Raw genomic sequence first — 25,339 nt, 5'->3', positions numbered from 1 at the left:
CAATTCACATACAGCTTCTCTGGTAGTCACCTGCAACTCTTTAAGAGGGCAATGTAAAAGCCTCCACAATAGACTAATCTATTAAGCCTTTATTAATTTTACTGTACCTCTCTTCTTTATATGAGGTAGAATACAAATGCATAAAAATTTTGCATCCAGGCCACAGAACATGCTGTTACTGTGTTCCCTAGAGTATTCCAATTCCTCCCACTGTTTTCTTCCCAACTTCTAAATAAGCAGTTCTCTTCCCCTTCTCAGCAATTCATGAGTTTTCCTCCTTACCTCAGACCCAGGTCTCTCTTCACATTGTTTCATCTAGTACTTCATCTTCACAGTCATGGGTTCCACTTCCAGTCTTGCCAGGGCTTCGTCTTTCCAACATGCAGTACCATTTCTGAAGCTGTAGAGGACAGACTGCTATGGATAGTATCACACAGACTGTGGTCCTTCTATCGTAACTATCAGCGAGTATGTTACCTCACTGCCACTCTTGTGAGAGGGAACCATAAGCGTTATGCAGCAGCAGGAAGCAGATCAAAGTGGGACTTGCCATAGTACATTCCTGACTCAGTGTTTTATTTCCACAACTATGGAGTTAAGTAAGTGTTAGACAATATTAAACAAAACTTTAACTTTAATATTCAAATTTAACACTAGTAAGAACAACTAGAGCACAAATGGGAAACACTGTTTAAACTAAAATTAATGAAGAGGCAAGCCAGTAATTAGAACAGTTCTATTTTTTAGCAACATCCGTCATCCTAGGTCCAACATCAGTACAGGTTCTGACAGCCACATTCTGTTCATTTTGGAACTTAAAACTGAATAGTTAAGGTTTGTCTGTTGGCATCTCAGACTGCAGTTTTCAGAATAATATACTATAAGCACAATCAAACTTATGTACATAAACAATGAAGAACAACCTGAACACTTACACTAAACAATTATTTACAAGTACTTCAACATAAAAAAAAAAATATACAAAAAGCCTCAAGAATGGACAAATGAAGAATACCAACACTTAGAGAACCTTATTAGAAAGAATTACAAAACATCAACAGCCAAAACATTAAACAACTGCACTACACTAATAGAGTCCAAATATTAAATTGGTGCATTATTTCACAATGCACTAGCTTTGAGAGAAAAATGCTGCCTTCACTAAAATGCAGCTTAGATTTTTTTCACGTAATTGTTTTAACAAGAAGCCTATTAACACAATAATGATTGTTTTAATGCTACAGTTTACAGCGAGGACAACAAACTAAAAATAGCAGCAGTTCCACATGGCACTTGATTCCACAGGTTTCTAAGCTGTGGTTTATACAATGCCTACAAAGTGCTCCCAGTTGAATATACAAATAAAATTCACAATAGAAGTCTACCTGACATCAGGTACATTGAGTGTAGGTGGCCTTAAAGCCTGTCTTTCAAAATTTCTTCCCCTCTGCTCCAAAAAAATCAGTAACTATCAAAGCAAGGCCTCATCCCTCCCTCTTAAAGATCATTAGGGGTATTACTTCTTATTACAATGCCATAACACTACAAAGCAGCACACCACTATAGTGGTTAACCCTGGGAAGATGTAACATCTAACAGTGTTAACTGAAAGGCTTATGGAACCTCGATAGACAACATAGTAACAGAGCCCATTAACTCAAATGGTTAATACAGCTCATCAGCTGTATTGTACAAGTAAAAACCCAGAAGCAATTCCCGTAAAACTAGTGACACTGATCAAAGACAGGACAAGAAACCAGGAATTGAGTGCTTCCTTCAATTCCTTAGGCTTCAGTCCAGCAGAGATGCTATAGCCATCCTCAGTAGTTCTTTTAGACTTCATAGTTAGTATATAGTAAGACTAACTGAGCGGTTCATTTTCTTTCCAATGAGTCGAGATGGTCTATTTTGTGTTGTAGATCTAGTTGTCATTCTGTCAGTGAACAGTGCTCGCTCCTCGGCTGCGGCCTTTGCCATCTGTGCCTTCTTCAGCTCTCTGCAAGACATTGACTCAGTCACACTTATGCAACAGTATCAGTAAGGACTACAGGCATATCACAGCAAGAGCATGTCAAATTAATTATAGCAGTTCAGAATTCAGCATGACCTAAATTGACAGCAAGTCTTAAGACCATTATCAATCACATGCACCTGTTTACAACCCAGAGAACAGAAGTGGGATGTTCATTACTTGTCTAGATGTTCTTTCTTTTGAACAAGGGAATGAAATGTCAAATCCACACAACTTACACCAGATTTTGAAATTCAGCCTTCTATAAGTAGCTCAACACTTCAATTACAAGAACACGGCAGGATGCTGTTTACTTTCTAGTACAAGCCATATGATAAATCACTGATGAACTAATTACTGAGGTTTGCCCAAATGAAGCATTCGGCCACAACTGAACTTCCATGGAAGATTCAAACGGGAACACACTTAGATGAACACAGATGAATATAACTGGTAACAGACAACTCCAGAAGCATCCTTTTCCTTTTGCATACCCACATCAAAAGCTTATTGTAGAATGGTTTGGGTTGGAAGGGACCTTAAACATCATCTAATGCCATCCCCCTGCCATGGGCAGGGACACCTTCCACTAGCTCAGGTTGCCCAAAGCCCCGTCCAACCTGGCCTTAAACCCTTCCAGGGAGGGGGCAGTCACAGCTTCTCTGGGCAACCTGTGCCAGGGCCTCCCCACCCTCACAGGGAAGAATTTCTTTCTTACATCTAGTCTAAATCTACCCTCTTTCGGTTTAAAACTGTTACCCCATGACCTATCCCTACATTCCCTGATACAGAGTCCCCCGCAGCTTTCCTGTAGCCCCTTTAGGTACTGGGAGGCCACTCTAAGGTCTCCCTGGAGCCTTCTCTTCTCCAGCTGAACACCCCCAACTCTCTCAGCCTGTCCTCACAGGAGAGGTGCTCCAGCCCCCTGAACATCTTTGCGGCCTCCTCTGGACCCACTCAAGCAGGTCCGTGTCCTTCTGATGTTGGTGCCCCCAGAGCTGGACACAAGTCTCCAGGTGGGGTCTCACAAGAGTGGAGTAGAGGGGCAGAATCCCCTTCCTCAACCTGCTGGCCACACTTCTCTTGATGCAGCCCAGGACACGGTTTGCTTTCTGGGCTGAGAGTGCACACTGCTGGCTCATAGTTTTCCATCCACTGATACTCCCAAGTCGTTCTCCGCAGGACTGCTCTCCAGCTACTCACCACCCAGCCTCTATTTGTGCTTGGGATTGCCCCAACCCATGTGCAGGACCTTGCACTTGGCCTTGTTGAACTCCATGAGGTTTGCAGTGGCCCACCTCTCCAGCCTGTCCAGGTCCCTCTGGATGGAACATCCCTTCCATCCGGCCAGTCGACCGCACCACACAGCTCAACCACCTAAGTTTTTTTGCCTAAAAAAATTTGAGCCCAAAACTGCGAGGCTGAGTCACTGAAGGTAGCACAGGCCATTGTCCCCATGCAACATTCTGTCAACTATTCTGTTTCAGAGAATTACCAATACTCAGTCTGAAGACAAAGTGAAATAAAACTCAGGATAAAACTATGAAATAGTCTGACTAAAGAGCAAGGTTATCTTTATTAAGGGTATCCCCACACACCCCTTTCCTCTTTCCTTAAATGCTGACACATGGCTAAGTGTAAGGATTCCCCCCATACTCTTTCATTTCTCCTATCCCAAACTATCTCTCAAAGAATTTTCTCTGCCCTAAGAACTAGTACTTGTAATCTCACTGCACATCTGGACTCCAAAGGAAGCTCAACTTTTACAAGCTTGCTGCATATTGGTGTAGGTGTAGTTAAAGTAACATGTTTTAGTTTAATAAGCTACTCCCATTTTTCTAAGCCGAAGTATTATTCTTTTACACTCATGCCCCATGTAATACTCCCCATATTATCACTGTGTCAGTGCACTGTAAGAGAATGCAATCGATTTTTAGTCATCTTCCCTAAAGACTGAATGTCAGTCACAAATGCACACGTGTTCGCACACCCACTCACCACACCATTACCAGGAAATTAAGTTTTACAATATACTTCCATTCTTCCCTAGAAGTCTAATCTTGAATTCTTCCTTCCTCTGAAGAAGAGAACACCGTGGAAAAGCTGAGCTTCCTTACAGGGATTCCTCTCCCTGATAACTTACATACACAAGTGGTATCTTAAATGGGTCAAACGCAGGAGCATTAAAAAAAAAAAAAAAAACAAAATAAACCAAAAATACCTACCTGAATTATTTTATGGAAGACTATACCACACAACATTAAAAATTACTCTGGATAAGTGTTCTTATTAAATCAGTATTGGATTTACAGTTATTTAATAAGGATGTACCCTACTTGTTGCCAGGCCAGAAGTAGTCTTCAGAAACATTAGCTTTGCCAACTTCCCCTTTCATGTGATGCAAAAATATGTTGTCTTTATATAAGCAAGTTACCTCAGGAAATCTGTCCTTGAATAACCTGCCCAAACTGTCAAATTATTCTTTCTGCAGTCAGTGTAATTCATAAGAGGATTAAAAAGACAACCATCTAAAATGGCAAGTCTGGATACATTCAGACTGCAGCAATGGCAAGATAAGCAGATAGCAACAGAGAGAATCCAAACGCAAAGTTAACGTATTAATTAAAAACAAGCCAGTCAGAAAGTAATCGGTGTTCTATATTCCCTCATAAAAGCCTGACTATTATGCATAACACATGCAACATTAACTGCAGTGAAAGATTCAGATGATTGCCTCTTAATTTACTCTTTCTCTGAAACTTAAGAAGAAATCAGGCTTTCCTAAAGGGAATCTCTTCTTCAAAGCTTTAATTCAGAGTTGAGTGTTTGAGCAAGGGGAAGGACAAGATGACCTCCTGATACAAGTAGTCCTCTGGTAACCTAACAACACCGCTGTGTACAAGTCAAATTAGTCCAAAAACATTCCTGATGTGCCATTTCATTTAAGTTCGAAACAGCTCTTTTAAGTCACATTTCCTAACGTGTTTCAATGTACAGGAAAACACAAACTCAAATAATATAGATGTAAATTACACTACATATGTCTCAAAAGTATGCATTATGCTCGAAAGATTTTTTTTAAAAACTTTAATGTTTTGTATGCGTTGAATACTAATAGAGTAACTGAGATTTCCTTAAGAGTGTTCAAGAAGTTCCTTCTTGAGAAGGAGAAATTTCCTTTTAAAGTTACCAAACCGCCTTTGTACTCTCAGGTATGTACATGCATACAGATTTGTGGACCTCATGCAAAAACAAGGACAGTCCTGTTTTATCATCACTCTACTATCATATGAAAACCCATTAGAAATTATGTTGTATTTAAGGACCCCAAGGAACTACTTACTTCTGCAAGAGTGAGTTTTTGAATTTTTCAGCGTTCAGTTCTATCCGGAGCTGCTCTGCACTCTTTTTTGCAGCAGAGAGAAGCACTGAATGCTTGACTAGTGCCACAGCTGAAGGCCTTTTCTCTGGATCAGGATTAATCATAACCTTAGAAAAAAGAAAAATAAGGCATTCTAGTTAAGGCCAGCAATACAGTAAATTACACTAATCAGTGAGCCACTAGTACAAGAGTTCTTACTTTTAGTAAGTCTAGTAATTCTTGAGAAAGCACTTGTGGTATTCTAGGTAGTTTTCCTTGTCGAATTTCATGCCATTGGTCCCCATTAGTTGGAAGTGGTTCAGCCCCAGCAGCACAGACAACAGTCAGAGCAAGAGCAAAAATATCTGCTTTTGGCAAATGAGTGTAGTTCTTGGGAGGGAAAAAAAAAAAATTTACTACACATACCATCCAGTGTAAGAAGAAATCTAACAGCTAAACTATTCAACACTGAACACAGCCAAAATATTACATTCCCCTTTAAGTACTACCAGTGTTCAAGGGGATACCATTTAGAAAGTTTTTCCTTCAGCAAGAAAGCAGCAGACAGCAACTCATTACTCTAAAGTAAACAGCATACATACCTAACATCACTATTTTCCACAAACAGAACAGTTACCTCTTGTAGGACTTCATTTGCAAGAAAACGACTATCACCTTCCTCCACTTGTGGACTAGATACTCGAGTTACATGACCAAGGTCACCTGCAAAAAGAAAAGAAAGTTATTTTTCAGAAGACAAACAGACAATGCAACTCTTGAGCACCAATGTGCTGCTTCTCACCTATTTTAAATATGACTCTATCAGACAACCAGTCATCGTCATCACCTTCTTCTGAAGTTGTACTTGGGACCGATGTCCTTGATATGAAAATATTACCTGAAAAAGAGCAGAATTGTTAAAAAAAAAACAACCACCAGCACGTTTCTGTGCAATTTCTACTTAATCTAGTTTCACTACAGTTTGCTTTAGCCACAGAGAAGTTTTAGTTGTATACATACCCAGTTTGTAGAGCAAGAAACTACAACTTAGTCCCTCTGGCCCCTCTGCTGGGAGGGAAGCCAAGTGTTATGCAAGGAGAGTCAATTACACAAAAAGGACCCAAGATAAACTCAACAACGGTTTAAGTTTGCTAGCCAGTTTTATAACTGACATCTTTGTACTGCCATTTAGAACTTCAGTGAAGAATTCGCAGTTAGTAAGGTGTGGCTAACTGCTCATTTTTCTACAGAAGATTAAACGAACTGAGAAAGTTGTCAATAGAGAGAGTAAAGCAGTTTACAAACTTACTAGGTTTGATATCCATGTGTACCAGTGACATTGAGTGAATGTACTTTAAGCCTCGAGCTACCTGAAGTAGCAAGTCCTTCAGTTCTGGTTCAGTAAAATAACGCATATTCCTGTAATTTTCACTTATGGCATCTGCTAAACTGCCGCCTAAAACAACATTAATTAAAACAACTAATTATTTTACATCAAACAGTTGACAAAGTAATGACACTTGCTTCCAAAAGTTAGTACAACTGGCTTCCACAATTAACAGTGAATATATTGCCAAGAACTTGCTGATGATATATAGGAAGTGTAAAATCTAGTACTGTATCTCTTCTTTATAGCCACATAATACAGTAATATTATTTTTCTGCAGCTGTAGCTGCTGTGCAAATTAACAGCATACCTACACAATGGAGAAGACCACTGACTCTCTTCCAGGTCTCTGGCAGGGTATCAACCATAGCAAAAAGCTTCAGAAATCAAGTCCACCTCCCTTTTTAAAGGAAACTCTGGTAATTTTCTCTATTCCAGCTTGTATTATTGTACAGAAAAAAAAATAGTTTTGCTCCTCGCAATTGCCTCACTGTACTTCCAATATTCTTGAACACTTAAGACTCTGTCTGCTATTTTGTAGTTTTTGCTTCTGATATGCCTTTTCCAACAGAATGGAACATCAGACACATTTGAGACAACGATGGTATGAGCTATGTGTAGGGCAATCAATTCCTAACTAGTGCTAGGTATTTGTAGATACCTGTGTATCTTCAGAAATTAGGTTTTTTGAAAACAAGTTCAAAACAAGAGATAAACTTTACTTACCATTGCAATATTCATTCTGTATAAGCATATGATCATCTTCTGCCCACGCAGAGTAGTATCTTACTACATGAGAATGCTGTCCCAGAACTGCATGTGCATACACCTCTCTTAAAGCATTTTGCCTGTTACAGTCACAGAAAAATAACAGCACACAAGAATATTATGAGGTGAAATTAGTCCAATTTCAGCTTGATAGAAACACTTATCATAACATCATGTCCCTCTGCCAGCTCAGGTTTCTAATTAAAATCTTCATTTTCAGCTCTGTGACACCTCAAGATGGATTCGTATTTATATCCAAACAGCCAGAATAGTTTACATAATATTAAAAGACTAAGCATATAGAACATCAAAAACCAGGTTTTGTTGCAGATAATTTTTGAGGGAGCTGCCACTTCCATTACATACTTTTCAACCAGCAGCAGCAAGCTTTGAGAAGCATCAGTGAAATTTTAGGAAAAAAACTAATGACGATCATAGGCCAGGAGTAGGACCGAACTCAAAATTCCTAACTTTTTTTGTGTAAGTCTGAAATGTAATTTTGAGCAACTCAAACTTGTGGGGTTTTACACTGTAACTATTAGAACAGTGAGGGGAAAAGTAACGAATCACCGGCTCATTCACAAATGCCAAAAAATAGCCCCAAACTGACTTAACTAATCTGCATGTCATTCAAGTTGACAAAGATGAAGACCTAGCTGGGAATATTACTTTCCTTTCACACGTCAAAGGATCATCACTGCAGTTTATTCATATAGTCCCTCCTGCCATTAATGCAAGTAAGCATTATTCTTACTTTCCAGATGAGAACAACCTGTTCCCACACAGAATACTGGAACAAACGTCTGCTAGGAGAAAGGCCAAGTAGCCTTTCCTCCCCAGTACTACACAGTATTCAGGAAAAAAACTGAAAAAGTGAAGCGACTTCAAAATTGTACCTGTTTTACATTTAATTCATGTATATTTATTATACTTTTATCTTAAATGCCTTCTCTAGACACCAATACAAAGAGACATGGGAGGAAAAGGCACCAAGAGGTGACTTAACTTTTAACAGCAGGAAATACTCACTCATCCACCGAGCCAGCTAAGGGTTTCTTGGATCGCTTTATTGCATAAATACAGCCATCAAGCCTCTTCACACATTTAAACACAGAACCGAATTCACCAGATCCAATCTTCTCCAACTCATGAAATTCAGTTGCATACCGTGACTTCATATTACTTTCCGTTATTGTTATCCTCTGCAAAAATTAGAACGAAAAATACTTAGATCTGCAGATTCACAAACTGCCAAACTTAGTATCAAGTTCTAAAAATTAATTACCTTAGCAGGTCTGATGGTTTCATCTTCAGGCTCTCCATCACTTGCTTCCATGTCCTCTCCACAAGAGCTAAAATTCACGCCAGTTACTTTTGCATAAGTAATACGGCTTAAGTAAACTTAAAACTGAAATCTAGCAGCTGTTGATTTTTCTGAGATCCAATTGTCCCATTTTTCCTAAGCTTAGCTAAACTAATTGGACGCTAGACATCTGTAAACACAAACTCACAAAATAAAATAAAGGTACCATGCTAATACCTGTCATTTCTTTCATGTTTCATACTAGTATTTAATGTGTTTTTCCTTCCTCAAGAAAAGACTGTGTGTATAGCTCATTCGGTCAGGTAAAAAGACTGTAGGACACAGCCTAGTCTATCCTCTCTATATACTAATCAAAAGATCTAGTCCTAAATGGTTATTTCATAATATCATGCATCTCAAAAAACAGATATTTTAAGAGCTGTATTATGCATCACTAACAGATTTGCAAGGAAAAATACTTTCACAAAAGCAATTTGTAACAAAACTTTTTCTAAAGATAAGCTTAACAAAGGAAAGTAGAGGTTACTCACTCATTCCAGTGCGTTCTCTTCCTCCTACGACATTTTCCTTCAGAGCTGTGAAGGAACATGGAATCGGGCGTGAAGGGATTGATGTTCACATGAGGTGTTTGTCTAATATCTTCTTCTTGCTTCTCCAATTTCCCAACATTCATAAATAGAGAGCCCCCTCGAAGTTTGACTGAGCTGGAGCCTATTCCTTGTGCTTTAGAAAGCAAACTCTGTATTTATTTAAAAAAAAAAAAAATATTTATAGCCTCAATATTGCTTCAGACATAAACAATCACGTCATGCTTGAAAGCCATCATTACAGTATTGTCTAACCAAAGTTAGCATGAGTTGTTTAAATACCTGCATTGCCATCAGAAAGAATTCCAGAGAAACTATTAGGCTTCACACTCCACACAAAAACAGTTAAAGGAAACATTGAATATTAACGTAATTTTTAAAAGACAGGAAAGATTATGAGAGCAGTGTTCTTCTGTATTTAATCGTGTCATAACCTAAATTTCTTGGACATTTCTTTGTCCATGAAAGGAATGCAGATGAAACTCGTGGACATATCCTGTGCTATATTACCATGATTTTCACACACAAGATATGGAAGTTAGATCAGACATAGGAAATTATCTTTCGTGACTAAAGATTTAGGTGGCAAGCTAAAAAAATAAACTAATAAAAGATTTAATACTGATGCACAGATGCCTCTTCATGAGCCTGCAAAAAATTGCTTCAGAACTGACAGCACTGTTGCACTGTCAGTTCAAAATCCAAAACAGATGTTTTGGGTGGTAATTTGTCAGATCAGGCATTTTCCAAGTACACGATGAAACCTCTCCCAGTTAGGTAGGGAAGTTTGCACCTGAGTTTCCTACACCCTGGTGAGGATGCCAATCACTGACCTACTGGATCACAAAGAGAAATACTGCCTTATCCTAGCAACACCTTTCACAATAAATTGACCTAACTGAAGCCTAAATCACTATAGGGAAGAAGGCTCAGTACTTGGGAATCTCAACTGCACTCCCCAAATCTGGACTAGATGAAGACCAAAGACCTTTAAATCACTGTGCATCTAAACACACATTTTGGTACTGCCACTGGATACCTTAAAACCAACCAATTCCTTCAGATTCAAAAACAACCTCTCCAAGATAACCCATGTGGAATTCAGGCACCAAATTTAAGAATCCCACTGAACCACAGCATTAAGATGTTGATTTCAGCGTCACAAGCCACAAGACTCTTGCATCTCTAAAGCGTCTGCTCCTCACTCACTACAAGACCATGACCAATTTTAGTATTTCCAAACATGTACCACTGATTTCTACCAGTGAAACCTCATTTGAGATGGAAGCTGTAGGACACCAATTAACAAGGTTGCCTTCCTCGCATCTTAAACCAGTTGTTTTCAATCTATAGTTTATAGATCCCTGGGAGATTATCCCCGGGGATTATCCATGGATTACTTACTAAAGGACTATATAAAAAGTAATGAAGAAAGCAAGCCTATCACCACTAGATTTAAATTCACTATACAGTGTTTTACCTGAGTGTCAATTTCAAAAGTTGAAATGCCTTCCAAAAGTCTGTCATTGACTCAGTTAAGAGCTACCTACCCGTTTAAACTTTGAAATCCACCAACTGAACAGCATCGACTACTCAAATAGCCTTTTACATTTGTTGCAGGAGAGCGGGCCCTGGCCGTGCGTCGGCATCGGGCACACAGACATACCAGCTCGCTGACAGACCCGCTGGGGCAAGCTCCAATTCAAGCTTTAACTTTCTGGTTGTAAAGGTACAAATGCCACACGACACTAAAATATTTATTTTAAGAGTTTAATATTCTAGTTTCAGCTTTTAAAAAAATATTGTCCACAAAATATAGCAAAACCAAGGTACTTATATATTTATAAGTGTTTTAACTTTTTTATACATTTTTATATAGACATTTTATACATATAACGGGGGACAGTTCCACGCCCCCAGCCACCCTACGGGACAAAACACCCGGCGGGGAAGCCGCGGTTCTACTTTCGCTTCCCCGTCGGCAGACCCGTACGCCGGCAGCGGAGCGTAGCGACCGGCCCGCCCTGCCGCCACGGCCGGGCGGTCTCCCCCCGACCTGAGGGAGCCGCTCGGCGGGGCGGGGCCTCCCCGGCCTTCCCCGCGGCGCCCGCCGCCGCCGCCGCCCCCCCCCGCGGCGGGCCCACCGGCGCGCGGAACCGCAGCGTCGCCCCCCGCCGGTTACACAACCGTAACGGACGGGCCGTGGGCAGGTCCCGGCGCCGACGCCAACGTGCCGCTGCGGGCAGGCGGGGTGGCGCAAGGGGCTCGCGGGGCGGGCGGCAACCGCACCGGCACCGCTCGGCCCCGGGCCCCCGCCGCCCCCTAAACCCATCCCAACCGCCGGCCGCGTCGGGGTGCCGCCCGCGGCCCCCCGGCGCCCCCTCCCCCCCCCCCCGCCCGCGCTCCCCCGGGGGCGGGCGGGCCGGCCGGCCGCCGAGCACTGCCCGGCCCCGCACCCCCCTCTGCCCTCAGCCCGGGCAGCCCGAGCAGGGGTCCCCGCCGCGCGGCGGAGCGCTCCGGCGCCGGGCCGGGTGCCTCACCTTGGGCGTGTGCGGCGTGTCGAAGAGGCGCAGCTTGCGGAAGGTCTTGTGGGGCGGGGTGCCGGGGTAGTCCGGTAGCGGCGAGCTGGGCTCCTCACTCCGCGCCCGGTAACCGCTCGCCGCCGGGTGCGGCGGGGAGCGCCTGTAGTAGCGGCGGCCCTTATGAGGGGGCGGCGGCGAGGGCGAGCCGGCCATGAAATAGGCTCCGGGCGACTTCACCGGAGAGGAGCCGAAACCCTCCTCCTCCCACGAGTCCCCCTCGACCGGCAGCGGCGCCGCGGCTGGCTCCATCATCTCCTCCTCCTCCTCCTCCAGCAGGGGCGGATCGCCCCGCGCCGGGGTGCGAGCCGCCGAGAGCGGCGAGTCTGCCTCCTGGAAGGCCGAGTCCTCGCCGGTGCTGTTACCGCTGCTGCCGCCTTCCTCTTCCTCGTCCTCCTCCTCCTCCTCCTCGCAGTCGCTGTGGCCGCTCAGGAACAACAGCTTCTGCCGGATCGGGGCGGCCGCCCGTCGGGCCGAGACCCGCCGCGGCGGCGCCGCCTGCTGCAAGCTCAGGAAGCTCATGGTGGCTCGCTGCGAGCCCCGCTCCCGGCCGCGCCGCGCTACGCTACGCTACGCTACGCTACGCCCCTGGGTGCGGCGGCGGCTCCGCGCGGCGCTGCCCCGGGCACGGCTCGCCTCGCCTCGCGCTGTTCGGACTCCGCGGCTTTCCCGCGACCGTTAGTCACGTGGCGCGCACGCCAGCCAATCACGCCCGCCCCCTCGGTTTGAAAACACGGCGGGCGGGGGCGGACCCACACGCGGCCGCGTCACGGGGCGCTTTGGCGCGAACACCGCGAGCGGAGGGGGGGGGGAGCGGAGGGGGGCGGGGCTCGCCACCGGAAACCAGCCCCGAGGCGGCCACACAGACGTGTCCGCCCGCTGAGGCGCGGGACAGGCGCCATCTTAGACCTGGGGCGCGGCCCCGCCCAGCGGCGGCAGCGGAGCCCGGGGGACGGCCAGGCCGGGCCGGGCCGGTGCCGTCCGAGGAGCGGGCGTTGAACGGGCGGGGATCCCGGGCTGCCCAGCCCGGGCGAGGCCGGCCCCGCGCTGCCCTTGCGGCGGTGCAGCTCCTCGGTTCACAGCTACCGTTTTGTTGGTGAAAGAGTGTGCAAAGATCTCCATTCCATGTGCCCGAAAACAATAACTTCTAGGCCAGTTAAAGACGGCCTTTTTTAGCTAAACCAAAAAATTAACACATTCCAATAACTATTCATGTGATTTTAAATGCGGTCAGGAACACAAGAGCCTCAAATACGGCACCCCATGCTCTTAACAGTAACTCCTACAAGACACTTCTAAACAAATCAAAGTCTCAGCACAACAAATGCGATTTGCAGCAGATGACATCAGACAGGCCATTTCCCTACAGGTGCCACATCTTTGTCTTGCAACTTCATTTTTTATCTTGTACCACCTTGATTAAATGTAACACAACAAACCTGCCAGTCTCTATCCTGTGCCAAAACATCTTAAAATGAACCCCTTGGGTAAAGCAGTTTTTACCCCCTGAAAAAAAGGAGATTTTTCCAGCCACAGGAGCCCCAAACCACATGAAGAAAGCCAGGTGCATATTCCTGTGAGTTTCTCCCTGATTCCCCCAGGGTCTGCGGGCAGGCACACCATCCCCTGGACGCGCAGGCAGCACCAGGGGTGCGCTTCCCTGAAAGCTGGGGGCACGGGATGCTCAGACCTTGCACACAGCCCTTCTGTCAGCCTGCGCCCTGGGCAACCTCCTCCCCTGAGGACAAAAACCTCATTTGCTGCAAATGGGACACCCGTACAGAGAGCAGCACTGGGAGTCTGCAAGCTTCAGAGATAACTAAAATACCTAAGGCCCAGTCAATAGAAAATATATGTTTGTACTTAACCCTGTTTCTCGTTTGCCAGTCTCCTGTCTCTGGGCCACTGCTCCCTGATGTCCATAGGCAGAAGCCTCAGAAGCACCTTTGGACGTAGTTCCAGCTCCCGCAGCCACAGTTGGGGTACAGACGTTCCCGCTGCTGAAGGGCAGGTTGTGGTCAACAGTGGGGCTTGGAGGTCCTTCTCTGCTGTCTCCTGAAACAGGACACCTATATCTCCAACAGGTAATTATTTTTAGACAGATTTTCTATTGAAGCCCAAACCAAAAATAACGTTACTTTTTTACTCCCCTTCTCACACTGGTGATGTTCACACAACTGCCACTTTTCAAGCCCGTGTGCTTCTGGGATGTAAGAAACACCACAGGGATGCTAGTGTCCCATACCCCACTTCTGCTAGCAATTTCTACTCTTTTAATCTCTTCTGCCTGTAAATACCCATTTATTTGTGGAGAGCTGCCACACAGGGCAGCACAGCTGTCCCTAATGGCTCTTGCTGGTAACCTGCAGGGATTGAACCAGTAGAATGTGGGGACCACTGCCCATGCCACCAGCACTATACAAACGTAAGAGCATTTTAAATTAATTTAGCTAAGTGGACTGGCCATCAGTATAACCGTACTCACACACACTCCTCGTGCCTGCATGGTGAAATGGTTTTGCTCGGAGCTCCATCGCCTTGAGACACATGGATCACTACCATTTTCTTCTGTCAGGCCTACATGGAAACATTTCTGCTTAAATATCACATCTCTCTGTATTTCTCACACTTTCAGTAGCCTGAAAACTTAAGACAGTTTTTGCTTTCAGGACAAACAGTTGTGAGCCACAAGAACACAATTTTTTAGGTTATGGAATCCTCCTGAAAACTAGTTTCAGAAAACTGAAAGTAGCCCACATAACCTATGAAAATGGGATTGGGCAGCATTTACAGAGATACATCTACATTAAGTAAAGTGCTGTAAACACGTTTGGTGTGCAATAATTTAGAATCACAATAATGTCCCATTAAAAATACTGACTTTTTAAACTGAAATGCAATGTATAGCAAATACTAACTGAAGCATTCAAGTTTTAGAACAGATGATGTAAGAGAAGGCAATTAAAAAAATACAACCTCCATCTCTTTCCCAGTTAATAACCACAGAGGGAGATGCAAAGCAATTCCTAGTGACTCAAAACATCCCAGTCACTAGCTGTGGCTTGCTTCAGTCATATATGAAGTTTTCTTTTCTTTAAAAAAAGATTAAAGAATTTAAACTTTCAGTAAATCCCTCCCCCTGGAACATCAAAGCTGCAGTTTCCTTCCCAAATTCAACCTAAATATAACTGGTGCTGCATTGTTTTCTGGAGTCTACAGACACAGGTATTTAGTGAGGGTAAGTGGCAAACTGAAATTCAGAAGCCCTTCTGTATAGACTTTAACTAATGATTTGCTGATCAGTAAGTGGGACAAAATCAAATGCAACAATTCAGAGTTTGTACATTGAAGGAGGCATTCCTGAAGACAGATGCAAGAGGAAAGGAAAAAGGAATAGAGAAAGAAAGAAACAGCAGTAACACAATTGTTTTAAAAGAAAGTTTATTTCCAAACAGAGAAAATAAAGGGGAGTACTGAAAAATATGTAGCTATAACAAAATGTATAGTTGCTATATAAGGACCACACTCATAAGCTCTACATATGTGCTGTTGTGAATTTGCATCAGTTTTTCTTTTGCTGTAATTTGACGGGGCCGTAAATGGTTGTGTTGAAGAGAAGATGATTTTCGCACAGAGTGTGTCAACTCTGCTATCCTGTCCACCACGACACCACTGTAACTAGCATTAGGAGGCCCATACACAGCCTAACTAAAAAGCACCGCAGAGCCAATTCCCTTAGACATCATTGCAGGAGGAAGAGAGGTGAGCGGGAAGAGCTCTGCAGGCTTCCACTGCACCATACTCTCCAAGCCAAATTCATCCCAAATTCTCTGAAGCTGATTAAATTGCATCTTTGAGCATCTGTAGATCTTGCAAACTAAAGCTCTGATCCTCCAAAAAGAGGTAACAGCATGTAGCCTCATGTCCAGGCAGTGCCTGACTGATATTCCTACAAATGTGAGTGGTTTAAGGGTTTTCAGGATATATTTGCAAAATTGGCTTCTGTTTCTTTTTTAATACTTGCTTTTAAATTAAAAAGTAAGTATATCAGTCTGGTGCACTGAAGACTGTGCTACCAGAAATACTTATCTGGGGCAGCACACCCTCACTAACAAACAGCTGCTTTTAACTAGTTTTCAAGCTCAAGGAAAACCTTTGTTCCCTCTTTTGTGGGTAGCGGGGGAACACAAATAATGATGAATGGGAAAGAAATGGAACAATGGCCAATTTGTCTGTCAGAGGAAACTGCCACAGAAGTGGGTACACTGCCATCTTGTCAGGATTTCCTGCACTTACAAGTTCATCTGCACTCCCCCAAAACCACTTTGATTAAATTAGAAGAGTTCCGCCAAGAACCGGATGAAACCCATTCTACATCAGCCAGCATAGTCATGAAACTATGATGAGTTCATCTTATGAGAAGGGTAAATGGAGTGAAAAAGCAGAAGAGGAGGAAGGTCAAGTTGCTTATATGAAAAACAGAAACACTACAACCACCTGTGCCAAGGCTGTTGCTGGAGAATGGAGAGCAGGGACAGATCTGTGCTATTCTTGGCTTTTCACTTGTGTTTCAGCAGCTACCTAGGGGCCAGCGTGCTTGTCACCGGTGACAGTGATGGTGTTCCAGTGTTCACGCAACACTTGGCATGTACAGGGCTAACGGGTCGCTGTGGTAGTGTGCCAACTGGGAGATGTTGTCTCTGTGCCACTGACAGCTTAAAGGTGAACAGTTTAAAGATTATTTTATCTGAGGTTGTGCTGCTAACAGCTGCTGTTCGCTGGCAACCTCTTTTTCTTCATTACAAGGTCCAGAGTTGAATGGGTTCTCCATCAAAGGTGGACTTTGTGTCCAAAGTCTGTAGTTGATGCCTCCAGTCCTTTTACTCTTTTTAGCCTGTAGTCTGCATGCAGACAGAGCATTTCTCAAGGATGTATTCACCCAGGAAGTGTAAATATTAACAGCAAGAGATTAAGGTGGAGAACAGAATGGGGAATTTGACAGCACCTGGGATGCCTCCCAAAGTAAAGATAGAATTCTGGGCCCAAAATCTGTGAATATAAGGGAAGATCTGAAGATAACTCAGAAATAAGTCATAATATACAAGGTACATTAAAAAAGCACAGGTTTTGGCAAGCAGTCACATACAATTCAGTATTCATCTGTGACTATGAGAGCTCGTACTCTTAATGGTTTTTAGTGACTCTCTTTTTGCCTGTATGTCTGCATCTTAACACTTGAAATCTCTGCTTACAAAGAAAATGGCAAAAAAATCTGTTCCTGAGAGCTGTATTCAGATCAGAAATTTCCTCCAAAACATCCTAAAAGTTGAAGAGACAGAACAATTGCCATGACTGAAAACAGGTACAATTAGACTGCCCCATTCGTGTGCTGAAGTGAAGTTAAAATGATCAGAATAGAAGTCAAGATTTTGTATCTGCAATTAAAAACCTCAAAAATGTCTAACACACAGAAACTACATAGTCACTATGAATTTACCAGTATCACTAACATTTTTCCTTTTTCTCCTTCAGGGAACAAGCAAAACCATAAAAGAGGTACTCAGCCTTTTTTCAAATTTACTACTACTCATTTTAATAATTTCTTATGCATATCATTTAAGGTAAGACATTTTGCAAACATTTTTTAAAGATGCAAGTAAAAAAGATAAAAGCGTAGTAAGAGTTTCAAGAAGCTCAGCCACCTTCTTCCCACTAACACCATCCTCAGGAACCTACATACATTCAAAAATCTGTCTCTTACTGTCTTGAATATAGCTGTTGAAAAACAAAAAGCAGCTATTCCTGTCTGTCCCACAAACCATTCTTGTACCTTCTGATTTTTCAGTCATTACAATCTATATTCAAATATGAATTAGTTCTACACCAAAGCAAAAAGCCCACTGGAGATGCAGCTTTGGAACACTGTAATTTCTCCAGGAGCTTTCTACAGCCATGTGGTAGTTTGTTATGCAAGCAGACCTACCTCACTAAGATACCTGCTCAGAAGCCTCTCAGCCAAATACTACAGAATCAAGCAGTAACATGACAGAGAGTCTAAAACTCCTCAGAAAAATAAGTAAAATACAGCAGCCAGTCAACCTAAAGGCTGGTGAGGGATTTAAACAAAGGAAAGGGTAAAATGCTGAGGTTATGACAGTAACATAAGACGCGCTTTTTTTGTTATAGAAAAAATTCCACACAATCACTTGTGCTCTGAAAGTTTAAATGTTTGGCCATTCCTTTGAGTAAAATGCTTCAAATAATCTAAACAGAACAAAAATAATCCATATAAAATCTCTTACTGCTTCAGAACCTGAGATGGATGGCATTTAAGGGGGTCACATTCCCATTAGAGAGAAACACAGACTGTGTAGGACAAAATGCTTGCTTGTTGATACAAGCTCATATGTTTATTGGGATAATTAAAGTCTGCTTTGAATATAACCCTCAGTTGAAAAAGCTTGGTATCACATTCCTGATAGGGTTAGCTGTCAGCCACTTACTGCTAGTGGTGATGGTCTAATTAGACTGTTAGATTTTGCTTTGGCCAAGTGAACTTTACTAGCGGAATGAAAATTAGCATCAAAGTCATGTCAAACTGCTGGCAACACCTAAGCTACATTTTAAAATAAACATAACAAGGAAAAATGCTTGTTTCTATGCCTTATTTAGAGTATAGTTTACTATTTATGACAAAAGAACTAAAAGTGGCTCTTGATTTTTTGGTCTCTTGTCATAGGGATCCAAGCTTTGGAAGATTTTTATCAATGGAGCAAAAAACACTTTTGGGGGTCTGATGTTCAAATGTATACTGCTTTGCAAAAAAAGAAAGAGTACCTTACTATCAACAACCAGCTGAAGTTTGAATTTATGTATCTGCAAAGACAAAGCATGTGTTAATTTCTGTCTTTTTCATGACAAAAATGATGCAGGCTGAATAAACATATTTTTAAAGTTCCAAACAGTTGTGAAGTAATAGCTGAACAGGACACAAGTTACCCTTCATTTCCAGTCTCTTTAATACCTTACTGCTTAAGAAAATCAGTTTGCTTCCCACCCAACTATTAGTGAAATTTCAACTGTGCTATATTTGAAAATTACACAGAAAATTTTCCAGAACATTTATTGTTTCCATTCAATGACAAACTAAGTGTGACTGGAATAGGTTTGTTATAGGGCACTTCTACATCTTGGTAAGTAGAAGCTATGGTCAACCTAAGATGTGCAATCTGACTAACCTCAACTGCTGTAGTGCTGAAGTTGCCAGATTCAGAAACACTCTTGATCACATCCTAACTCCATACCATCTTTTCCTGGTGGCTAAATACCAATCAAATAGCATCCTGTCCCTGGGGAAGGCTCCCTGACTGCACTCTGAGAAGTAGACAGCATGCAGAGTGATTTTTCCATGTTCTAGTACAGCATGATCATGACAGAAAACAGAGCATCCAGACAAAAAGAATTACTCCCGGCAATATTTGAGGGTTAGGAGCTAGGGTAAAGTTTAGGAAGAACTGCCTTCCAAGCTCAGACATCTTGTTTATTTGGACTATCAGCTCCGTCCTTCTCTTGTGTGCCAAGCAGGCACCACATGCCTTTTCTCCCACACTGCCTGAAAACCTCTGGTATCGGTCAGCTGATGGGTTGCTGAGATTAATTATACCGTTAGGGATTATGGCTGTTTACAACTTTGTTGTCAGGCTTCAGGATTTACTCTTATAAAAACACACTCTTCCCGACTCAGCCAATTCATGTGTGCTTTGGCATTAGCTCTTTAGGTTAAAAACTGTCCTATTGTTATGCATAGTGCGTCTGGCACGATAGGTCATCAGCCTGGAGCACCGAAAATAATTGCCTCTCTCTTTTTACTATCAGAAGAGGCACTGAACTACAGTAAAGAAAAGCAAAGCCCACAGTGGTGAAAAACTGTAGAAACGTTTAAAAGGGAAAAGTTGACTGCAAAGTCTATAGAGCTTTTGTTTTTATTCCTTTAAGGAAGTTGGTGTAGGCCTGGAATTCAAACCTGAAAGAAAAATTGACTGGGAATGCTGAAAAATGTGGGAGTCAATTTGTAAGAGGAAGTGATACACTGAATTGCTTTACTTTATAGGATTCCTCTTTTACAAATTACTTTCTTCTAATGTGCCAAAGCATTCCCTTAGAGACAGAACTTTCAAAAAGAGGAGTAAAATATACGGGGAAAGGATAGAGATTTCTCCTGCCAAACGCCCAATCCTTTCTGTCATATTCTTTGTTTCTTCCTCCTGAAATACTCTTCACCAATATTCTTATCTAACCTGAATTCGTCCTGTCTAATCTCCACTACAGGTCCTGCCGACATCAACACACAGCATCAGTTTACCAAAACAGCTTCTTCCACTCGCGTCTGAGTGGAAGCAGGATGGAAAAATCACACAGGTCTCTCCACTCCGAAAGAAAGTCTAGTACGAATACAGCCCTCACAGCTAAGACACATATAATTAACTCAGTTTGTCCTTAAACACTAGGCAGTCTAAGTCAGTCTGCCTTATTTATTCAGCAAGTATGTTTTCCTTTATAGGGGTAGCTAGCACAACGTGGAAGCACAACCTTTGACTTGGGAGTTTTGCAAGAATAACTGGTAAGATACCAGTAAGAGAAATAATTTTAAAAATACTGCAGCTTTTCCTGACTGAGCTAGTTCTGAATGCCTTGCAGCAAACCAACTAGTATGAAAGAGGAAAGAATACTCACATTTGTACAGTGGTCAGAAAATGTCCTGGGAAACGAGAAGAAGAACTGAAGTTATTTCTTTGCTAAGTCAAAACCACCATTCCAGACACCGTTTCCAGAAACTATTAGCAATGAAATTTAAGAAAAAAACCCTTAAACGTTCATGTCAAATAATACATCTTTAATTTCTAAAAGGTGATAAGTACTAAGAAACTGATCTAGTTGACAGGCAATTAATCCTCCTTGCATAGTACATTTATCTCCATGGGATATCAAGAATTACAACACTTCAGGAAAACTGGCACCTAAGTGAGCAAGCAGCCTCAATCCTATACAAAAGTTACAATCTTAATGTTTCCAAGGTTTACTTTGTAATGCATCCAGAGAACAATCTTTGCTTTGTCCACATCTATCCCACAGTACTGTATTCTTTCACCGGACTTTTCAGCTGGCCATCTGTATGAAAAACATAAAAAGCTGCAACCCACACTGATACAGTAATTCACAATAAATTAGCTTCACTCTATTCAAACTTGGCCTTTTTGAGGTCAAATACCTCAAGGTACATAGTTATGAACTTTATCTTTTAAGGAAAATGTGTACCTCACAATACTTATAAAATGATTACTTGATTAACACTTCATCCAGAAGATGTTTAATCCTTCCCTTGAGAAGGTAAAAGGCGAGGCTTCAGGTTCAGAAGTGCTCTTGACACTCATCTAAAATAAGCACTGAATCTTACATGAAGCCAAAAAAATTTTGACTTGCTTAACAAGCTTACTAACAAGACAAGAATAAAGACACTTTTTCATATAAAAAAAATTAAAGTTACATTTTACTGTGTTAGAGGTATCTACAACAGATTTTCTTCCTTTACTGAATACTAGGTGAAGAAGAGCATTGTACTTATATCATCATTAATTAATCCCTTTTTTCTAGTAGCCTGTGTCCTGATTTTCAAAAGCACTGATTATCAGCATATCCTAGGTACTGAATGGTAGCAGCAGGCACTCATAACTGTTGAAAATAGACTATTAGTACTTGTACTTATGCTGCAAATGCAGCATCTGAAAATATTCGTCTTGAAAACAGGTAGTTTACTTTTTAGTCATAATTGGTTGACTAATTACTATTTTAATCATTCTTGTAGTGTTTTAGAATGTTTAAAATAACTATTAACACTAATTACTTAATACATTATAGTGGATTATGATCAAAATTAATGTCAAAAATTTAAGTTGATGATAAATAAACTTTGGAAAAATTTGTACAAGGCTGTAAATAAATAATTTGAACTTCAGTCTCATTAAAAAGTAAAACAGTATGTCACACAACAATATCATCCTATCTAGACAATACAATCTTGCTATATTTTATTGCATAATAATTTGAGAGTAACATCTTAAGTAAAACATGTAAAGAAACAAAATCATAAGATTTACTTCCTTTAATATTGAACAACCAAAGTTTCTCCTTTGTACATAATCCAATTTAAAGATAATATGGTTAGCAGTTCCAGCATTAACAGCCTGTATTTACAATGAATGAGATGGGGTGGATAATCTAAAGAGTACTCAAACCTGTATGAAGCAAATCAAAATACGAAGATTTACAGTAGGGTCAAAATCCAAGATTCTTCCATTTATGGAATGCAATTTAAAAGGCTTTGTCATCCTTATTACTTGTAAGGGTTCCTGAAATGATTATATTTAATAGTATTTTTAACATTTGAAATCTTCAGTAATGCCTTCATTATTTGTACATGACATTAGAAATTAATTCCAATACTTCTATTTAATTTTTCACTTGCTTGTAGACCAGTCTGAAATCTGATGAAAGGATAACAAGGAAATTTACTATATAATCCTAATTCCATATTCCTGAATATACAACAGTTGGAAGTAGATGATGTCAGTCCATTCCAAGGGTTATGTACACAAAACTTACAAAATGTTCTTCGCTCTTGCATAAAATGTGTACACAGTATCAATGAGCAGGGAACTTCAAAGTTTTTATGGGTTGCTGCTGGCATGGACCTTTGTTGATTGAAAATAAAATACTTTCACTCTATTGTTCTGGTAGCAGTTTTAGAAGTTAATCATCAATCCCTGGTGTTTCACCCTGTTGTATTCTGGAGGCTATTCTAATGGCTTCTTCCAGAGACTGCTGCTCTCCAAGCTGAAACAAATGCATTTAAACATAAATAAATCCAAAATGTTACATATGAATATAAATGTGTTTAAAAAAAAAAAAAAGATTAAACCAAAGATCTGGATACAGATCAATACTTTAGCACGAATAAGTGTGATCAGTAATGTCACACCTCTTCTGGGTAATATATACTAGCACCTATCTAATCAGCATGACAATTAAGATAGCTTCTGATAGCAGATTAAACTGAGTTTCTATGTATCTACCGAATACATTTTCTTCAAAGAATTGCTGCATGGTAAACACATTTCATGACACACAAAGTAGATGATATTTCAGCTTGGCAGACATAAAGCTAAGATAAAGCTTTAAAAAGTCTTGGTGGCTGTTGAATTACATTTTAACACTGGTAAAGCAAACAAATATCTTCATTTTTCTTAACTCTCTTGCAGAAAGTCCGCTCTTTGGAACACCATATGACAATATATATAAAAAGTGCCTACTTACTGCAGAATCCTGACTGTATAAAAAAGCAGTCACGATGACACTGTTCGATTCTACAGTAGTTCAGAGAGGAAATTATCTTGTAGTTGCAACTACAAAGCCATCAATGTATCTGGCACTGTCAGAAGCAACATCAACCAACTCTGAATAAAGACAACTGGACACAATTTTGGGAAAGAATCCATGGAGTTTTATAATATATACACCATGAACATACATCCAGTTATGGGGACACTGAAGACAACCTCAACCTAACAAAAACATAAAGCTGGCCATTACCTATTGGCTCGGGAGAAAGATGTATGAGAGTGTGAAAAGTAAAACCAGATTATTTGACAAATGGATAGACCTAGTGGGACAGTTCTAAATATCACTTGTAACTTGTTTTTACAGTCACTGCATATCACATTCTGGAGCCACTCAAATCCAGAAGAGCTCTGTTACCACCTCCTTAGGACTTCAATCTATCAGGCTACTGGCTTTATCAGCATTTAGAAACCAAATGGATTCATTTATTAGTATCAAAGTAGAAAAGAGAAACAATCAAGAACTCAGGAATAATCAACAATATCTTAATTTTGATTTCTCTCTCTTCTGTTTGTATTGTATATTTTAAGTTTAATTAATATAAAGATACTTCACCAAAAGCTTCACCGCTGGTAACAAGAGAGGGGCATGTGCAGAGTGCCTATGTTTTCCTTTCATTCGAAGGACACAATGCTGAGGGTGCAAGTTACTTTTTTTTTTCCTTCCTGTCATGCAGACAATTGGCTTCTGATATGCTTTCTCTTACATGCAGTTTTGATTACTGTCAACTTAGCTCAAAACACAGGAATTCAGAATTAAGAGCTTCTCGACTGACAATCAGCATCTGACCTGCTATTTTCCATTTAACAAAGGAGAAAATAACAATCTCTCATTTCTGCTTGAAGATATTAACACAATCCCTTTGATTCTGAGCTCTCAAGAGAGTACCGTGCATACCTACACTTGACTGCAGCATTAATCCTGAGACTCAAATGCTCAAACGTTTTGATCTCATATTAGTTTCAGCAAATATGAACAGTTTGAAGGAACCAGACTTAAACTGCTGTTACATGCAAAGTATATTTTACCCCTTAGAAATTAAATTTTTGAGTGCATTTTTGACATTTCTTTTTCTATTTGCAGCTATTTCCAAGAACCTTCCAACAACACATATTAACTTCCACTGCTTAATAACAATTTGTTTAGAATCTCTTTCGAGCATCTCCTCTGCATAGCCACACTGGTGTTTTTCTATATTGGTCTTTGTCAGAGCTAAGGCCCATCACGCAAACCATACTCAAGACAGTTGCATATACTTAGCTCCCTTTGAAATTCATAGGGTATATCACATCCATGAAAATTATCCTCCTCCTAATATATATATAAAGTATACTGTTTCAGGGCATATGGGTCCTGTGATTTTCCATGTTCTCTAGAGCAAAATGTGTGTCTGTGGTGATACCCAGACAATAGGATCAAACCCACAAAGTGTTGAGTCCCAATTCCACAGTAGATTTGAATACAAAAGTAGCTTCATTACATTCCCACTGGACATTTATGCACATAGTTAAGCACAGCATGAAAAGGGCTATGAGGTGGACCAAAAGTGTTAGGCACTTTGCAGGACTGATACTACTATGCAACCCAAAATTTAAACTAATTCAACTTCTTTTATGTCATACTGAGTTTAAAATTGGCTTCTGTCACTGGAGTGGCAGTTTCCCTGAGATCATTTAAATGACATTATAGTCAAGGGTCAAATGAAGAGATGGATTTTTAAAACATGGAATCTTCCAGATTTAAAATTTCCAAAAGCTTCTATTAGTCTACTATCATATCATATGTAACAACAAAAAAAAAAAAAAAAAATTACACATAGTTAATTTAATGTTTGAGTAAGGTAGCCCACTGGCCACTGTTTCTTCTAG

At 41.2% G+C, this 25,339-nt stretch overlaps 2 protein-coding genes across 4 annotated transcripts in view; both read right to left on the bottom strand.

Annotated features, from left to right (window-relative positions):
- Nucleotides 1-555: 555 nt before the first annotated feature.
- Nucleotides 556-12,680, bottom strand: WEE1 (WEE1 G2 checkpoint kinase). 2 transcript variants are annotated; one of them, XM_074842315.1, is made up of 11 exons: nt 11,979-12,679; nt 9,382-9,590; nt 8,813-8,879; nt 8,557-8,729; nt 7,486-7,607; nt 6,682-6,828; nt 6,175-6,270; nt 6,010-6,095; nt 5,592-5,762; nt 5,355-5,500; nt 556-1,996 (listed from the first exon to the last, which is right to left on the bottom strand). In XM_074842315.1, the coding sequence occupies exons 1-11, from the start codon at nt 12,537-12,539 to the stop codon at nt 1,846-1,848; spliced, it is 1,929 nt and encodes a 642-aa protein (XP_074698416.1). In that variant the 5' UTR covers nt 12,540-12,679; the 3' UTR covers nt 556-1,845. The 2 variants fall into 2 exon arrangements, with proteins under 2 accessions (XP_074698416.1, XP_074698417.1); XM_074842316.1 differs by lacking the exon at nt 6,682-6,828 and having other exon boundaries at nt 11,979-12,680.
- An 8,215-nt stretch (nt 12,681-20,895) lies between these two features.
- The window catches only part of ZNF143 (zinc finger protein 143), a 41,928-nt gene continuing 37,484 nt past the window's right edge, over nt 20,896-25,339 (bottom strand). For both annotated transcript variants that reach the window (XM_074841591.1, XM_074841592.1), the window contains one exon: nt 20,896-22,907. In XM_074841591.1, coding sequence (XP_074697692.1) covers nt 22,824-22,907 — 84 coding nt within the window. In that variant the 3' untranslated portion in view covers nt 20,896-22,823. The remainder of the gene's footprint in view (nt 22,908-25,339) is intronic.

Source organism: Strix aluco, chromosome 16 (assembly GCF_031877795.1).
Source record: "Strix aluco isolate bStrAlu1 chromosome 16, bStrAlu1.hap1, whole genome shotgun sequence".
NCBI classification, from domain to species: Eukaryota; Metazoa; Chordata; class Aves; order Strigiformes; family Strigidae; genus Strix; species Strix aluco.
Note: the sequence above shows the minus strand (reverse complement) of the source record. Positions and strands in the feature narration are given on the sequence as shown.

What these genes read in the sequence shown, in the direction of transcription:
- WEE1 (XM_074842315.1), bottom strand. Translation starts at nt 12,539, where the DNA reads ATGAGCTTCCTGAGCTTGCAGCAGGCGGCGCCGCCGCGGCGGGTCTCG. An exon ending in AAACCATCAGACCTGCTAAG is followed by an intron (nt 8,730 to 8,812) that starts GTAATTAATTTT and finishes TAATTTTTGCAG; the next exon opens with AGGATAACAATAACGGAAAG. An exon ending in TTAGCTGGCTCGGTGGATGA is followed by an intron (nt 7,608 to 8,556) that starts GTGAGTATTTCC and finishes TGACTGTAACAG; the next exon opens with GCAAAATGCTTTAAGAGAGG.